Source organism: Amblyomma mixtum, chromosome 7 (genome assembly GCF_055824585.1).
Source record: "Amblyomma mixtum isolate Tamu chromosome 7, ASM5582458v1, whole genome shotgun sequence".
NCBI classification, from domain to species: domain Eukaryota; kingdom Metazoa; phylum Arthropoda; class Arachnida; order Ixodida; family Ixodidae; genus Amblyomma; species Amblyomma mixtum.
In genome coordinates this window covers 110,060,309-110,075,621 of record NC_143018.1, presented here as the reverse complement: position 1 = coordinate 110,075,621, position 15,313 = coordinate 110,060,309, and the positions used below count along the sequence as shown (strand labels likewise).

The 15,313-nt window shown below is 45.1% G+C and overlaps 1 protein-coding gene across 1 annotated transcript; it reads right to left on the bottom strand.

Moving 5' to 3' along the window:
- Positions 1-470: 470 nt before the first annotated feature.
- On the bottom strand, positions 471-14,878 carry LOC149337193 (procathepsin L-like). Its single transcript, XM_089554342.1, has 7 exons — positions 14,776-14,878; positions 13,428-13,570; positions 10,054-10,245; positions 8,856-9,050; positions 7,300-7,468; positions 4,240-4,345; positions 471-573 (listed from the first exon to the last, which is right to left on the bottom strand). The coding sequence occupies exons 1-7, from the start codon at positions 14,876-14,878 to the stop codon at positions 471-473; spliced, it is 1,011 nt and encodes a 336-aa protein (XP_089410468.1).
- Between the last annotated feature and the right edge of the window lie 435 nt (positions 14,879-15,313).

Below are 15,313 nucleotides of genomic sequence, written 5' to 3'. Positions count from 1 at the left end.
TCAGCGCTAGAAGTAGCCTTTTCAGCTTGCTGAACATTTAAATTTAGGCTTTGTAAACACTTTGTCAATTGCGTAGTAGCGGTCACTGCGCCTATATACGTATCCTAATGAATGTTTTCAGGGTTCTGTCGTCAAAACTAACGTTTATTCAGAAGCAATGCTTGTTGTGTGCTCTCCTCGCTGCGGTCCTTCTTGTGCCATGATGGGATGTGCGCATTGATAGCAATATTCAGTAGCTTTCCAAAGCGCACCGAAAAGCGTAATGAAACTAACGTAGATCGCGTAAAGTTGCATGGTTGTGTATGACGAGTGGGATTATTTTTTTGTTTTCATAAAATGCTAGCGGCTTATATAAAGATCTCAGTGGCATTCGTCTGATTTCAGTGAAAGTATGATGAAATAAAAATTGACCATAGTCTTTCGAATCTGTCCTCTGCGTAATTTATTCCCTGCTTCTCTTCTATCGTCCGTCAGTTAACGAGCGGGTACGATGCAGCGCACGCAATGCCACACATATTATTCTTGTCACGGGCAATCATCCCATAACCTTTCTTTCCCCAGTGTTTTCCATAACTGCAAGAGATAAATATCCGCAGTTAGGCACCACAAGAATTACTTGCAAGCAATGTAAGAAGGGACGAGTGTCCAATAAACTCGTTAAATATAGCCCCTTCACCTCTTGATTCTGGCCACAAGAAATAGGGCAGAACAAGAAGAACACTTTCAACGGTTAAATCGAGAGCCATTGGTTTCAATAACAGCAGTCGCACTGCCAGCGATTGCAACGAGAAAATTTCTAGTTTGCTTTCAAGCAGCTGTAGTAGCAACTCTTACGTAAATAATATTATTTTGGCAAGTTTAAATTGCTTCAAAAAGACAATATTCACGCACACATTTTTCATAAATTGTAAACAAGCTATGAGGCCACTCAAACAAGTGAATGGTTTTTATATATTCAAGCCTTATTTATGCTTCCGCCACGTTACTTGAGAACGTCATTTTTCAACACAGTAAAGTTCCCGTTGTTAAGTTTGAAAATTCTTTAGGCTAAGTCTCTGGCACTGCATTAACAAGGAAACAAAGCATTACCTATCATATAGGTCCCTGAGGGTTGGTATGCGTTTCACACATGGATTAGGCAGAATATTATCATTATTGGCGCCGAACAATACACGCTGTTTAGACGAAAATTTCCGAAAATACACGCACGCCTACAGGGCGGAAAAGTGGCCGTGAAAGCTATAACGTGCTACCCGGACATTTTATCGGACTAGGTCAAGGTGTTATTTTCAACGGCCGTCAAGAGAATGCGGATCTTTAAGATTGCGGTGGTCTACCTCATCGGAAGACAGCCCATTGTACATCTATAACAATGAAGACCACTGGGAGCCCCATGGTCATCATTCTGCCGGAACTGCAGCCCTTGAATTTGCTGCGTGCGGGAAGCAAGTGTGACAAACAAAGAACAATGAAAATACCGTACCACGAACAATACATCCGTCGAGATCTCACAGGAATCGAAGCATCTCTAGAGATATCTTGCACTAGAATATGCCCATAAAAATCATTTTAGTTTCACTTTAAGTGTTGTTGAGAAAGGCAATGGCGCAGAGACTGTCTCATATCTCAGTGAACACCTCCACCATGGCATGAAGGAAGTGAGAAAGCTTTCGAGTGAAAGCAGAGGGAGAGAAAGCGGTGTCTTAGGGCAAGGCTACAGAATAATTTCGACCACCTGGAGATTTTAACGTGCACTGACATCACACAGCACTCGGGCGCCATTCGAGTTTCGGCTCTATCTAAGGACAACCGCCGTGGTCAGGTTCAATATATAACGGAGCAACAGCTACATCAAAGAAGTTACTCAAGAACCTGCACCGTGGTTTGCGGCAAACAATGTCTTCAGTGTTTGGACAAGCTGTAGCAATCCAATAGTGTCCTCAATAGTGCTGTCTGAATAAAGTATGGCGACGAACATGACTTTCCAGTGGGGAGTGCGGGAACCGTTACCATTCCAGCAGCACTCTTGGCTCCAACGCCGACGTGGTGGCTGATTTCGGAGTGGCCTTTTGCGAGACGTCTGAAGCAACAGGTAACTTCTTGAACACGATGTGCGAGACTGGAACAAACTAAAGGCCTAACAAGAAGCTCTTCGAGTAATTCTAGCGAACGTATGCCTTCCGGACGTTTGAGCGCCCGATGAGGAATAATTCCAACGCGCTCGTTCAGGAGCACGATGAAACAAAGTGTAGGCTAGTTCTCTTGTAAACATGTGTGCACAGGAGTATACTTGGTAAAAGCGATCTCCTTACACTTGAGGAGACAATTAGTGCGCCATTTACTTGCCTCAGATTTAATTTTTTCTTTCAGTTGGTGCCCGCCCAGCCTACTGTGTGTTTCCGTCTGTGTTTTTTCGGGGCTTTGCAATGAATCAACTCGCAGTCAAGTGTACGCTATAGGTCCTGCCAGCGTTCGAACTCTGTCACTTCGTCCTTCGCACCGGTCATAAATTCATTTTGTGCCGATTTTGCATTGCGGAAAGGTAAACGAAAATGCGCCAATAGCTTTCTTTCATCGATGAACGCATTCCACAGGGCAACAACCTGACCGAATTGAGAAAAACACAGCTGTACGAGATCTTACTCTGCAACACGCCGCCAGCAACAGCATGTTTTACCAAACAGGCTAAGGCGCACCCTTCTCCCCTCTTCCAATATGTTATCTGTGATGTAGGCCGGGAGATGTCTGTTGGCAGCAGCATAGTGGAATTTGAATTTCCCATTAGTTTTATAAGTTTTAAGAAAACAGACGCTGAGCGGAAATTGCTGTGTCAGCGTTCCAATAGGTGGCTGGCATAACAATAATTAGAAAATAATGAGTTTAATGTTTCTTTTTACGGTAGGTGCCAAAGATATTAGCATGACAGTATTCTTGCTGCACTCAGAAACAAACGGCTAATAGCCGGATAGTGCGAGCTATTTGTCTGAAGAGCATATCAGAATTCACAAACGGAACATTTTTTGCAAATAAATATTGTAGGTATTCATACTCAATTCAATATGTAAAGGACAGCTTTTAAACATAAAGCAGAATGCGATATCAGTTACTGTGTTCAGTGAATCGTAAACTACATCATTAGTGGTCGCAATTTCCTAGTGGCCAAAGGAAGCAATTTGGTGAGCTCGGAATGTATCGTTTCCAGTACGGGCGCAGGGGACGACATAAAGTATCAAGTCGCTCCTCGCGGCTGTAATCTGAATCGTCGATTAGGCACAGAGAATGACTCATGATGAATGCAAGCGTAAATATAAAGTAAAAAGTAAAATTCTGGCGTTCTTCATTCATTAAGTTAGTTTAATTTCACCTGCAACAACAGCTACGAAACCTTTTTCTGGCGCTCAAGCAGTCAAATCAATCTCTAAGGCTTTTGTCCTGAACCTGTTTTTCGCAAGTTTCAGCGTTATTCAATGCTGCACAACCCGCAAGTTCAAAAACAATATGTTCAAAATGGTGTTGATCCCGTCACAGTTCTTCGATTCTAGTTGTGTCGTACGGTACATTTTCTTTGAGTCATCTGCTCCTAGCGCGCTGTGTGAATGTAACGATATTTGATTCAAAGTGACAACCATTTTTGTTAAACATAACTACGGGGAAACTTCTCGAGACTACAGTAAACATAATCATTTTTCCAGACGCCTAGAGCTTTTTGATTTGTGTTATTTTTCATCCGCTGCCCTCTAAAATATCTGAAAACAAACTAAAAATACAAACATTTGTGGCGATGTTCTAGTCTGTGATTCGTTTCGCTGAGTGTCAGGAAGGCTTTAAACAGGGATAGTACAGCAATTATAGCGTGTTATAGGAGAGTTCAGTAAGGTTAGAACGACCATAAAGCTTGGACAAGGAATAGTTCTTACTTCGTATTACTCTATAAGAGTGCATAAACTACAAAACAAAAGACAAAACAAAATGAACTTAACGACGCGAAACACCGGAGCGCAAAACATGAAACTTTATCAAAATAAATCGACAGACCATCAGTAGCAATGTCTGCAGGATTCTCATACTGGGTCGCTACTAACTGGTGTATACGTTACAAGCAGCCGTGGTCAGAACACGTGACTAGACTCACCGTTCACCGTAAAGTAAGAATACAGCACGGTTATTTTATGGCTCACTGTGTATGCCTTGTCCTCCCGCTGGGTAAAAATTTCTCCACATCGTAAGAGGTCACACTACCTGTTTTTTATGAGCCAGTACTTTTTTCCGTGCTTGACTCCGTAGCCAACCAGAAGGACGACGTGATTTAGACGAGTGGTGGTGCAATTTGGCTCATCGACGATACCTGCACAATGAAGGTGTCAGTGTCCTCAGCTGATAAGCATGGTCGTTTTACTTTTGCTTGCAATTTTAAAGGCGTATATTTAGAGAGAGAGAAAGGAATTTTAATGAGGGAAAGGTGGAGAGGTCGGCCGGTGGTAACATGGCCCTGGCCGGCTACTCCACCGAGGGGAAAGGGAAGAGGAGGAAAAGGAAAGTGCGAATGAAGGCTGATGATGGCATAATACAATGAGTTTCACGGGTGATGTCTACACACACACACACCACACACACCATATTTGTTAGCCATGGTTCAAAGGCTGTATGTTTGGAGGTGTTCCAGTCAAGCTTAGTAAACGGTTTTGCGCACAACTCGAGGACGTTATAACTCTGTGCCGCTCTCGGCATATTCTAAACAACAAAATACGCCACAGCAATCGACTCTAGTGCGGATGTGAGCGGTGGCTCATAGTTTAAAAACTTCCCTGTTATGTTGCTGGTGAATGAGGTGGTTATACGTGCAGCTGACATTGAAATTGAGCCTCTTTAACAGTAGGTCTCAGTTTAACATGCAAAGCTAGACTGGTTGGCCTTGAACTAACGTTCAAACTCCCAAGGTGAACCATCATGGTTAGGTTAACCTGCATCCTGTGTCCGGTGACTTTCGCTTCACGACACGTACTTGCCAATCCTGGCGCCGGTTTTTCTTTCCGGCATCATAACCGAGCAACTGAGATCCTATGGCCGAAAGTAGTCAAATCGGGCCAGCTTCCTTTAAAATGATAGTGCCATAAAAAAGTGACATCCGCTGTGGCGGGCTAACGCGATGAATTTTGTAAGCGCCTTGCTTTAATTTTCCATACCACAAGTCCCAAAATTTCATGTTCCCGTATAGATTTATGGCGTCCGTGTAGAGCATATGAAGTCTATATTGCCGTGTGCTAATGAGTGAGCCTACGACGAAAACAAACTATGTGTGTCCCTTTGTACAAATCAGCCAGAGTCTGTCAATTTGTGGCTAACTTCGTTTTGTACCTAGAGGCGCGGATTCCACCATCGCCCTTCCATTCCACCCACCCATAGGTGGGTGATGTGGAAGTGGATCGCGAAGGTGGCGGGTGGGTAGCTTAATACGGGCAGCAAGACCGGCGTTTTCGCAGATTCACAGTAGCACTCCTTGTGCATTGATATGCGAACGCAGCAATAATTACAATAACCTGAGCCTGGCTTCTTTTTGCGATAGACCAGTTGAAGTACATGGCGATATGGAGGCAGCAGCTGCAACAGTACAGTGATGATCTGAGATCAGTGGGACATGAATGCATGTTTTCACGGGGGTGATCACTTAACCGGTTAGAAATGCGCCAATCTCCTCTACTTTCTGGATTCTCGCCCTGTTGTTTTTTTGTTTGTTTGTTTGCATCCTGCATTTTAGGGTCATGAAATGTCGCGTGAAGTATTTTACTTCGAATGTGTCTCAGGCGGTACTAAATGCCTGTACACTTCGTTGACTAGATGCTTTTTCACAACGGCCTGCACTGAAGGGAGGCAATTTTTTGTTTTAAATTTACGAACCTCAGATATTAGGGCATCGGAATGCATTTGACGTCGGTCTAGATTCGAGATACAAGTGTGCCTCGTGGACAGCAAAAGCACTGAGAGAGATGAAATAGGAAGCGTATGTAAAGGTCTCAGTGAAGCGTTCGCGCAATACTAGATGGGTATGGTGTAAATGCAACCAAAAATTGCTTTCGTCTCTGAATCTCACAAGTACTATCACCTAACTTATATTCTTCATCACTGAAACCCTCAAGTATTCTCGCCTTTAATATTCTTCTGCTCTGCCGTCGAATTCACTCCTGAATCAATTGGTCTCTTACCTGGGCTAATCGTAGTTTTTCCCACGATTTCAGAAAACAACTTTGAAACATTTCCTGCGTTTGCTTCTGTCAGTTCTTGTTTCTTCTGCGTTACTGCAGCGGATAGAGTGCCACGTTTCCTGTCTTAAAGTTGTAACGAGGCTGCAACGGGACATATTAGCAACCCGTTTTGTGCAAGAATCGAGAGTAAATTCAACTTTTCCGGAAAGGCACTGGTCCAGATATCAAGGACGAATCAACTGCTTCCTGCTTCTGGTGGGCGAGTATGATAGAGCGGTTTCATTAAAGACGAAAATTGTTGCCTTCAGTATTTTCATTAAATTAATCTGTGTTAGACACCACGCTAACCTCCAACTTTTCTGCTGCAACGGCCGAAGCATCACAAGTAATCGGCCCAATACTGCGAATTGCTGCTTTACCTCTTGTACTTTGTACGACCGGCGTTTGCCACTACGTTTCCAATATTGGGCCAATTGCCTGTGCTGCTTGGGGATCCTGTCAGCATGTTCCCGTTTCGCCACAACGCGGAGGTTACAAGGGAGAAACTTTGACACTAGCAGCCGTGGCATCAATCTTTCTTTTTAAGAACCGTGTCTTGCTTGTCTTACGCGGAAATAACCCTCCTCAGTCGTAAGCTACATTTCTTCCTCTAAGTTCCTTAACAGCGCAATGTCACCTCACGGCTAAGAAATCAGAGAACTGATTAAGAGGTTATGGATCTGTCAAGAGCTCAAGTAACAGATTAGACTTCAGTTGCGTTGTGCTTTGTATACACTTCTCTTTCTTTTCCCATGGTTATAAACAAAGGCAACGTGCAGACATGTACTATCGCGGACAAAAGAGGTATTCTCCACGCGGCGGGAGCCGGAGCAACTGAACATTGTGACATTTTGGCGAGCTAAAGCATGAAACATTGACACGAGCCAAGCGACATGCTTGCCGATAATAAATGTCCCTCATTGGCTGTCTCGATTCCAGATGCCGTTTGTAGATGGCGTTGCAAAGCAGTTTTTCGTTGATCCGGCTCCCGCCGCCTGGAGTATACCACTTTTGTCCCCGATAGTACAATAAGAACACACATCGAAGTTAAAGCCCCTACCGTCCTTGTAGAACTTCAGCCCCCGGAAGTGCGGATCTATGAATGTGGAGATCGGTCCAACAGTGGCTACGGCGATTTGCAGTTGCTTCTCGTCCCCCTTCTTGAGCTTCACGAAGCCCGTCACGTTGGCGCCCACGTTGGCCCTCTTGAACTTGCATTGTTGTTGCCTCTAAATGCACAGAGAACGGGGTTTAATTTTTTTCCCAGTTCTTTGGCCTGCAAATCGCTTGTTCTCCCAAGCCGCTCAGCAGTGACCAGCTGCCAGCAGAGGATTTGCAAAAAAACCAGCTCCAGCAAACATAAATTCTTTATATCCGAGGTGGCATACTTGGGTTCGGTATATGAGATCAACACCCGAGAGATATCTGTATCCGAGATGTCATAATGAGGTTAGTTATATTCGAGATATTCGAGGCTGTATACTAAATTCGTTCGTATCCTCTTGGACATGTGGCTCCCTGCCCACTGCGGCAGGTAGGCCACCTGCCACTCGCTACTGACGGACGGCCCCCGTTACTTTCGCTTGCACAGACCCACCTAATGTTAACGCAACAAAAGTCATCATTGAACGACGAATTCTTCGAGCCATATTTGTGCGCTTTGGCTTTCCTACCAGAAAGTTTTATAACTGATGTAGGAGCCCCCTACACTTTTCAATGTTCTTGTCTTACTCTTTGAGTTACGCTAGAGGAGTATTTCGCCATATGGATCAAAAGTTCCTTGAACAATTTGCTGGCACTGAATAATGAAGGGGATTCTACATGTCCCCCGTGTGCCTTTGGGGTTCATGTACAGTGGTGAGCAGCCTTGTCTAGAGCGCTCGGGCGGTGCACTTCCTTGCAAACAAATCCAGATTTTGTGGCAGCCTCTAGGGTCCAGCTGCAACGCTTGCACGGCAGTAGCGCCAGATAGCCTCGTAAACAAAGCAGGCACGAAAACTTTGCCCTGTAATGAGGGGCTGCTCTCTAATTTCGGTTTTTCTTACGAAGTGCGCACTGCTCAAGCGCTCTAGACAAGGCTGCTCACCACTGTACCTTAGTGCATCTATATCAAAAGGTGACACGTGTCACTTCGGCGGCTACTTCCGTCGTTCCACCTTTAAGGCGGGGTTTATGGCTTCTGATGGTCGTCGAGAATCGGAGCGATGGCTGAGCACTTTTGCAGGGCCGCGTTCTTTGTCTGTCGAGCGAACAACGCTTGCTGCCTCAGCCGCCCTCGATGTGTTGGCCTAACTTCATCGCTACAATCTCGCGAAACGAGTTAAACGTTGCACAACAAATTTATCCCTCTTAGCCATCTGATTACTTTCTAAACGCGCCGAATATTAACTGCCCACCACAAACTAGTACCAGATGATCTGAACACTTGGACGAAACTTTCTAACATTGCATCGATGCATGATTAAAGTGCATTCGTACCCAAAGTATGAAAATGGTAAATATATTTAGCGGGCATAACATGCACTATGCGAATCCGGCAATCTCCGCCCTATTAGGGCTGCGGATGTTATCGTCTTGCGGAATACTATGCTTGGTTATTTCAAGAGGCGTACCTACCTTTGCAACGTACGGGTAGCTCTCCTCAGTATCGATGCCTCCGTTTTCCTTTATGTACTTGAAGCTTGACCCAGGGCTACCGCTGGGGCACCCATGACCTTTGTAATCTTTTTTCACGCAGTCGACAAGATTTTGTTCGCTCAGGGACACAAGTCTACCAGTCTTCTTAAAATGCTGGCCTTCGAGGGATCCCGTCTGGAGAAGAGAGAAGTGAATTCCAAAGGGTTCTTCCTTAAGTTCCACAGTGTATGCTAAGCGTGCACTGGCTCTGTTGCACGGAGATAGTTTGCTGCAGGTAACTTTTCATACAATAGGTTCAAGATAAAGCGATCCTATATGCTATGACTGGTACTTGTTCCGGATACAGTCACCTTAACGAAACGAAATTCAGTGCTTTGGTGGTACTATAAGCAATTAGACGTGATATAATTTCTCTTGTGCAGCATTGACCCAAGAGCTACACAGCCTGACATCAGCGCCGATGCCACCCATGACGTGGCAAGGCGCGCAAAAAGAGCGCGATTTTGAAATCACGATTAACCCTTGCACAGCAGAAGTATTTTTTTATTGCTCCTCCATCTCTGGCGGAATTGCTCGCGAGGTTGTTCAGTGGACTTGTTATTCAAATATGATGCGCCTCGAATGTATAGCGACTCTGTTCTTTGAAATATTTCCTTACTGCGTGTTTTATTCAAAGAGATGTTCACAACAGACAGTAAGAAATGGCAACCGTGGTGGCTGTCAAGCGCCTTATGTCTGCCTTTACACGTATGATTTCGGAGGTGATTATACACGCATTTCCGTTCAGGTGTTATGAAAATTTCCCTGTCCTCTCTTTCTCCCTCCATTTTTCTTTTTTTACTGGTGATTAATTTTGTTTTTATTGCTTACTTTTCTATTTTCTTTTTGTTTTCTTTTGTTGTTCATTCGCTGCTTTTTATTTTTTGTTCTTTTTCATTTCTGTTTTCTTTTTACTATTTTTGAATTTCAAATTTAATTCAACTTTTTTTGCCAAGAAAGCACTGTTTAGCCAGTTTAGCTAATGTATGGATTGTTATGTGCCTAGCGTAGTATTGGCTATGCATCTGTCTCGTCGGACGAACGCCACTGATGTGCCAAGAAATGCTTTGGCATTAAAATCTAAACAGTAGTGTAAGAAAACCTTGCCGTGCTAGTACCGTGCGCGACCGGCGCTTACCGCACTGAATGCCCAGCAGGAGCCGCACTGGCCCTGGTACTTGACTGGCGTCACGTAACCCTTCTTGCGCCAGTCAACGGTCGTTGGCAGTTTTCGCACGTCGACGTTAGCCGGTGGCGAAAACTCCGCACCGCCATCGGGGACATCGCTGACGTTGCCACAGCTGTACAACTTCACAAATTCATCATGATCCTCGATAGAGTGGTAGGAAGAGAGAAAAGGAAGGAGAAAACACTTTCAGCATCTGTTAAATACCGGCGGAAGCAATTTACCGCTTTCTCTAAGAAAAATGAAGGCAACAAATAGTTGGTTGGTTTGTTTATGGGGTTTAACGTCCCAAAGCGACTCAGGCTATGAGAGACGCCGTAGTGAAGGACTCCGGAAATTTCGACCACCTGGGGTTCCTTAACGTGCACTGACATCGCACAGTACACGGGCCTCTACAATTTCGCTTCAAAAGAAATTCGACCGCTGCGGCCGGGATCGAACCCACGTCTTTCGGGTCAGCAGCCGAGTGCCATAACCGCTGAGCCACCGCGGCGGCCTGAAGGCAACAAATAATCGAAATATACCATGTCATTCAAAATAACGCTACCTGGTTAAAAACAATGCTGCTATTCAAGATGCTATCGCTAAACGCCAGCAGTTCATAGCAAACATGAACGCTTTTTCTCATGTATTATTTTGTATGCTATTCACCGCCTGCTTACGGGAGGTGTTCCAAGGAATGAATGGGGAAGAGTTGGGGATAAGAGCTAATGGAGGATACGTAAGTAATTTGCGAATCGCTGATAGCATTGTCTTGCTAAGTCATCCAGGAGATAAGGTGTAAAGCATGACCAATGAGTTAGACATCTAAAGCAGAATGGTAGGTCTTAAAATTAACACGCAGAAGATACACAAAACCAGTGCAATGATGAACGGTCTCGGAAGGTAACAGCAGTTTACTATTGGTAGTGAGGGGCTGGAAGTGGCAAGAGAATACGTGTCATAGGCCCGGTAGTGACCTCTGATCCGGTTCATGAAAGGGAAATAAATACAAGAATAAGAATGGGGTGGAGCAGATACGGCAGTCTGTCTCAGATCATGAATGGCAGTTTGCCATGTCGTGGCGCACAGGCTGTCCCGACCCCGGGCTCCGATTGGTAGCGTGTTGAGTCTTCGGCTTGAGGAAAGAATGAAGCTTCGTAGTTTGAGAACACGAAAAGAAGCGGGTTTAACGGCCCTTTTAAGAAACATAGTTACATACTGCAGAGTCAGAATTTAAGAGTTCATGGCGTCGAGCGACTGAATCATCCTTTTCGGCAGTCCCCAGAGCGTTCGTTCTCACTTATGACGCTTGTTAAACACCCTAAGGCTCCGCCCCTTCAGCAGGCGGTGGCCAGATCAACACGAGGCACACATGGGAAGAGTTAAACAGCACAACAAGCAGAGGCACTCGTTGCAGAGTCCACGCATGGGAACTGGCGAGGAGGAAACGCAAGTCCGCAGCTTTTTCCCACTGTGGTGAAACATTACTACAAGCGGCACTTGTCTATCTAAAACAGGTGAGGCGTGCGGGCGAAGCGGGCGGGGCGGGCTGCAACTACCGCTGGCTCTCTCCGATTCGAGCCGGCTCTTGTCAGACACGGCTATTTGCTTGAAGACACCATTCCCCTCTTTCCCTGTCGTCTGTCCATCGTCGTTAGCTTTCTGGGGGGAACCAAAGGGAAGGCCGTTCGCACCGAGCCGAGCGAGGGAAGAACTCCACAGGCCACTTCCCAGCCAGTCATCCTTTTTTATGGTGGGACCATCGTGGGGTCAAACGACCTGTTGAATTTGCCGCTGCTGTTGTCGCCACCATGGTCATCCCGGTTTATAGAATATGCGCCTTAATCCTCTAGAAAACATATATAACACCTGCATCTTACCGGTATTCACCTACGGGGCAGAAGACTGGAGGCTAACGGAAAGGGTTCAGGTTAAGTTAAGAACAACAAGCCAGCTAAGGAAAGAACAATTATAGGTGTAAGGTCAGCAGACTGCAAGCGGGCAAAGCGGGTAAGAGAACAAACGCGGATTAATAGCATCTTAGTCGAAATCCAGAGAAAGAAATGGGCTTGGTTTGGCCATGTAATGCGAAAGCAAGATAACCGTTGGTCCCTAAGGGTGCTCGGCTGCTGACCCGAAAGACGCGGGTTCGATCCCGGCCGCGGCGGTCGAATTTCGATGGAGGCGAAATTCTAGAGGTCCGTGTACTGTGTGTCAGTGCACGCTAAAGAACCCCAGGTGGTCAAATTTGCGCAGCCCGTCACTACGGCGTGTCTCATAGCCTGAGTTGCTTTGGGACGTTAAACCCCATAAGCCAAACCAAACCAAGCGTAACGGAAAGAATTCCAAGAAAAGGGAAGCGCAGCACGAGGAGCCAGAAAGTTAGGTGGGCGGATGAGATTGAGAAGTTTAAGGGGATACGGTGGTCGCAGCTGGAAGAGGACAGTGTTAATTGGAGGGACATCGGAGAGGCCTTTTCCCTGCAGTGCGCGTAGTAAGGCTGTTGATGGTGAGTTTGTAGCAATGTTTTATACCTGTTACACTGTTTATTTTTTTTTTGCCATCAAACGGCCCCGTCTTTTATAGCAGCAGGAGACAGTGCTGACCAGCTACAGGCGGCCAGTTCACGAAAAGAGAAAAAGAGTTATCTATGAAGAAAGGAATTGAGGTTGGACCGAGCTGTAGTTCTGTGGCTAGCTAGTTTGTACTGGGAGAGCGGAAGTCGTCAGAATGGAGATTGAAATGGTGTGGAAAATTCCAGGTGTGCACTTCACTCTGCTGCTGCGTGTTCGTTTTTTTTTATGTCTTTGGCACCGAAACACGGCGGTACCCCTCAGCACCCGCCACCTCTGCCACCGCTCCTTGTCACGTGATAGCCGCCTTTTCGCGCAGCCTGTCACGAGGTTCTTGCCGCGCGTCATCCGGAAAGTACGCGAGCACTGCTCCATGATTGTAGAGTAAGGTGGAGGGGAGAGGGGGATGTTTCGCTGTGCGTGGCTACTGCTGAAGCAGCAGACACCTTCTTCCTTCTTGGTTCTCCTTAATGACCCTCTGAAATTTGGTTCTTGTGGTCTCTCTTCCATACAATGTACAAGGTCGGCCACAAAAACACTGGCGGTTTTGACACCCTAAATGGGCAGGATTAGGAGACTGAAACCGAGGTAAATGTATTTCATTTGTTTCAGTCTTCCTTTTTTAACAGCTATGAATGTTGATCTTCAGACACTGCTACGGTTAGAATTTTTTGAAATTTAGTTTCTAATAAAAATGTCACATAGGTTTGTCTCTACAATGTGTAGAATCCCAAAAGCAAATCAAATACTGGTTATGTTTCATGTACTCACCATGTCTCCAAAGTCATTCATAGCAAGGCGGTAGGATACGACGCCTTGTCGAAATTTTTCGTTGTGCGCTACAATGTACCGCTTGTTCTCAGCAAATATTTTGAATCTTGATTCGTCTTCTGGGCCTGCTACATAGTTCCTTCCTGGTAAAACAGGAAATGACGCAACACTGAGGACATTCGTGACTTCAGCGCCCTAAAAACCGAGCTATCAGGCTCGTGTTATTCAGTTAGTTTCAATCACTTTCATTACCACTCTACCACAGAATTAGTTATTTACCACGGTCATATTTAAGAAATTGTTGGTAATCTTATGTATACTAATCCTACTAAGTTTCTGCACCTTAATAATATTCTTTTCCCTAAAGTGAGGACTAAATATGGAAAGTATACTACCTTGTTTGTCGGCATATCGTATTCGGCTATTTTAGCACGCGTAATTGAAACATCGATCGCTTAGTTTTCACTCATTCTGTCATCGCATTAAAGCACATTTAATGAACTTGCTGCGTAGTCAAATTTTAAATAGGAAATTTCAAGATAAAGATGCATTTCATCTGGATTATTCACCTATGTTGACACTGCGAATATTTTCTATTAACAATTTATTGTTACCTCTGCTTTTCTCTAGATCGAATTGTTATTCTAATTACTTTATACACTGCTGCCTATTGTACTTTTACCATACATGCTTTGTTCTAGGAGTTATCCCCGACAGCAGCATATTATGGAGGCTCCAATTGTACTAATTTCATTTTATTCACTGTTAAATATGCAATAAAGCGCCAACCTGAACTTGGCCGAAAAGGGTGATGCTATTTCTGCAGCATCTCCTACTGGGTAGTCCACCAGATTACTGCTCGCATGGTCTTTGGGTTTCTGATGGCTTTCGTAGTATACTAAATCTGTTCTCCACATTCCGTTCACATCATATATTTTACAGCTTTTACTACTCGCTGTTACTTTTCGCTATTTTCAGATAATTCTGTAAGGGTGAGCAGAATTCTGTTTCGCTTCTAGGGGTACTGGCTGTAGACAAGCATGCACAGGGCGTTCGTCGCCCGTTCAAACCCTTCCACCTACATCAAGTTGTCGTTCTGAAGTGATCACCTGGATAAGAAATACCTTTTTGTTGCCATTAAAACCAGTAGCGAAAGAAAATCAGAGTGAGCAACAAGGGGCTGGTGCAACCCCGCTCGGCTCGATGCGTCTGCTTTATTCTGTTGTCCTTTGCACAGGAGTTCTTCACTACTAAATGCCAAGTCAAGAAGCCTAAAACTCGGCTCCACGCGAGCGGTATTCGCGAAATAAAATTGCAACAGCGTCGACGCACAACATTGAGCACTCACCGTACTTGGCCTTAAAGGCCTTCCATTCAGTCCGCAGATTCTTTTCGCTCGGCGCAGCAAAGGCAGAGGCATAGGCAGCGCACAACAATAGACTTCGCAGCATGGCCGCAAATTGAAGTGCCGCCGACAGCCGAGTCTAATTTGCCCTTTCTTAACCGCGAGCTTGGCTCAAAATTCTCACGGAATGAATTTTATATCAGCGAACCGTTTCTTACCACGCAGGGTTTTCGCTTCTCTGTGCTTCAGTTTATGTAGGTAATGTGCTACAAAGATAGCATCTGTGTCTGCATTAAAAGTGTGGCAAAGAACGGTGATCTATAAAGGCGGATTGTCTCAACAAAACTGAAAAGTTTGCGATGTTTACGGGTCTGGCTTGCTCGCCTAATTGTTTTGTTTTAATGAGTGCTATTCCAAAACGCTCCTCTATCGCTACGTTCAGGACATGAAGGCGCATTCGTAAAGCCACGTCAGTCTCCACAAAAAAAGAGTTGCTTTTAGATCCCCGTTGCTGCTGTTGGAACGCTTCGCTGCAAAATAT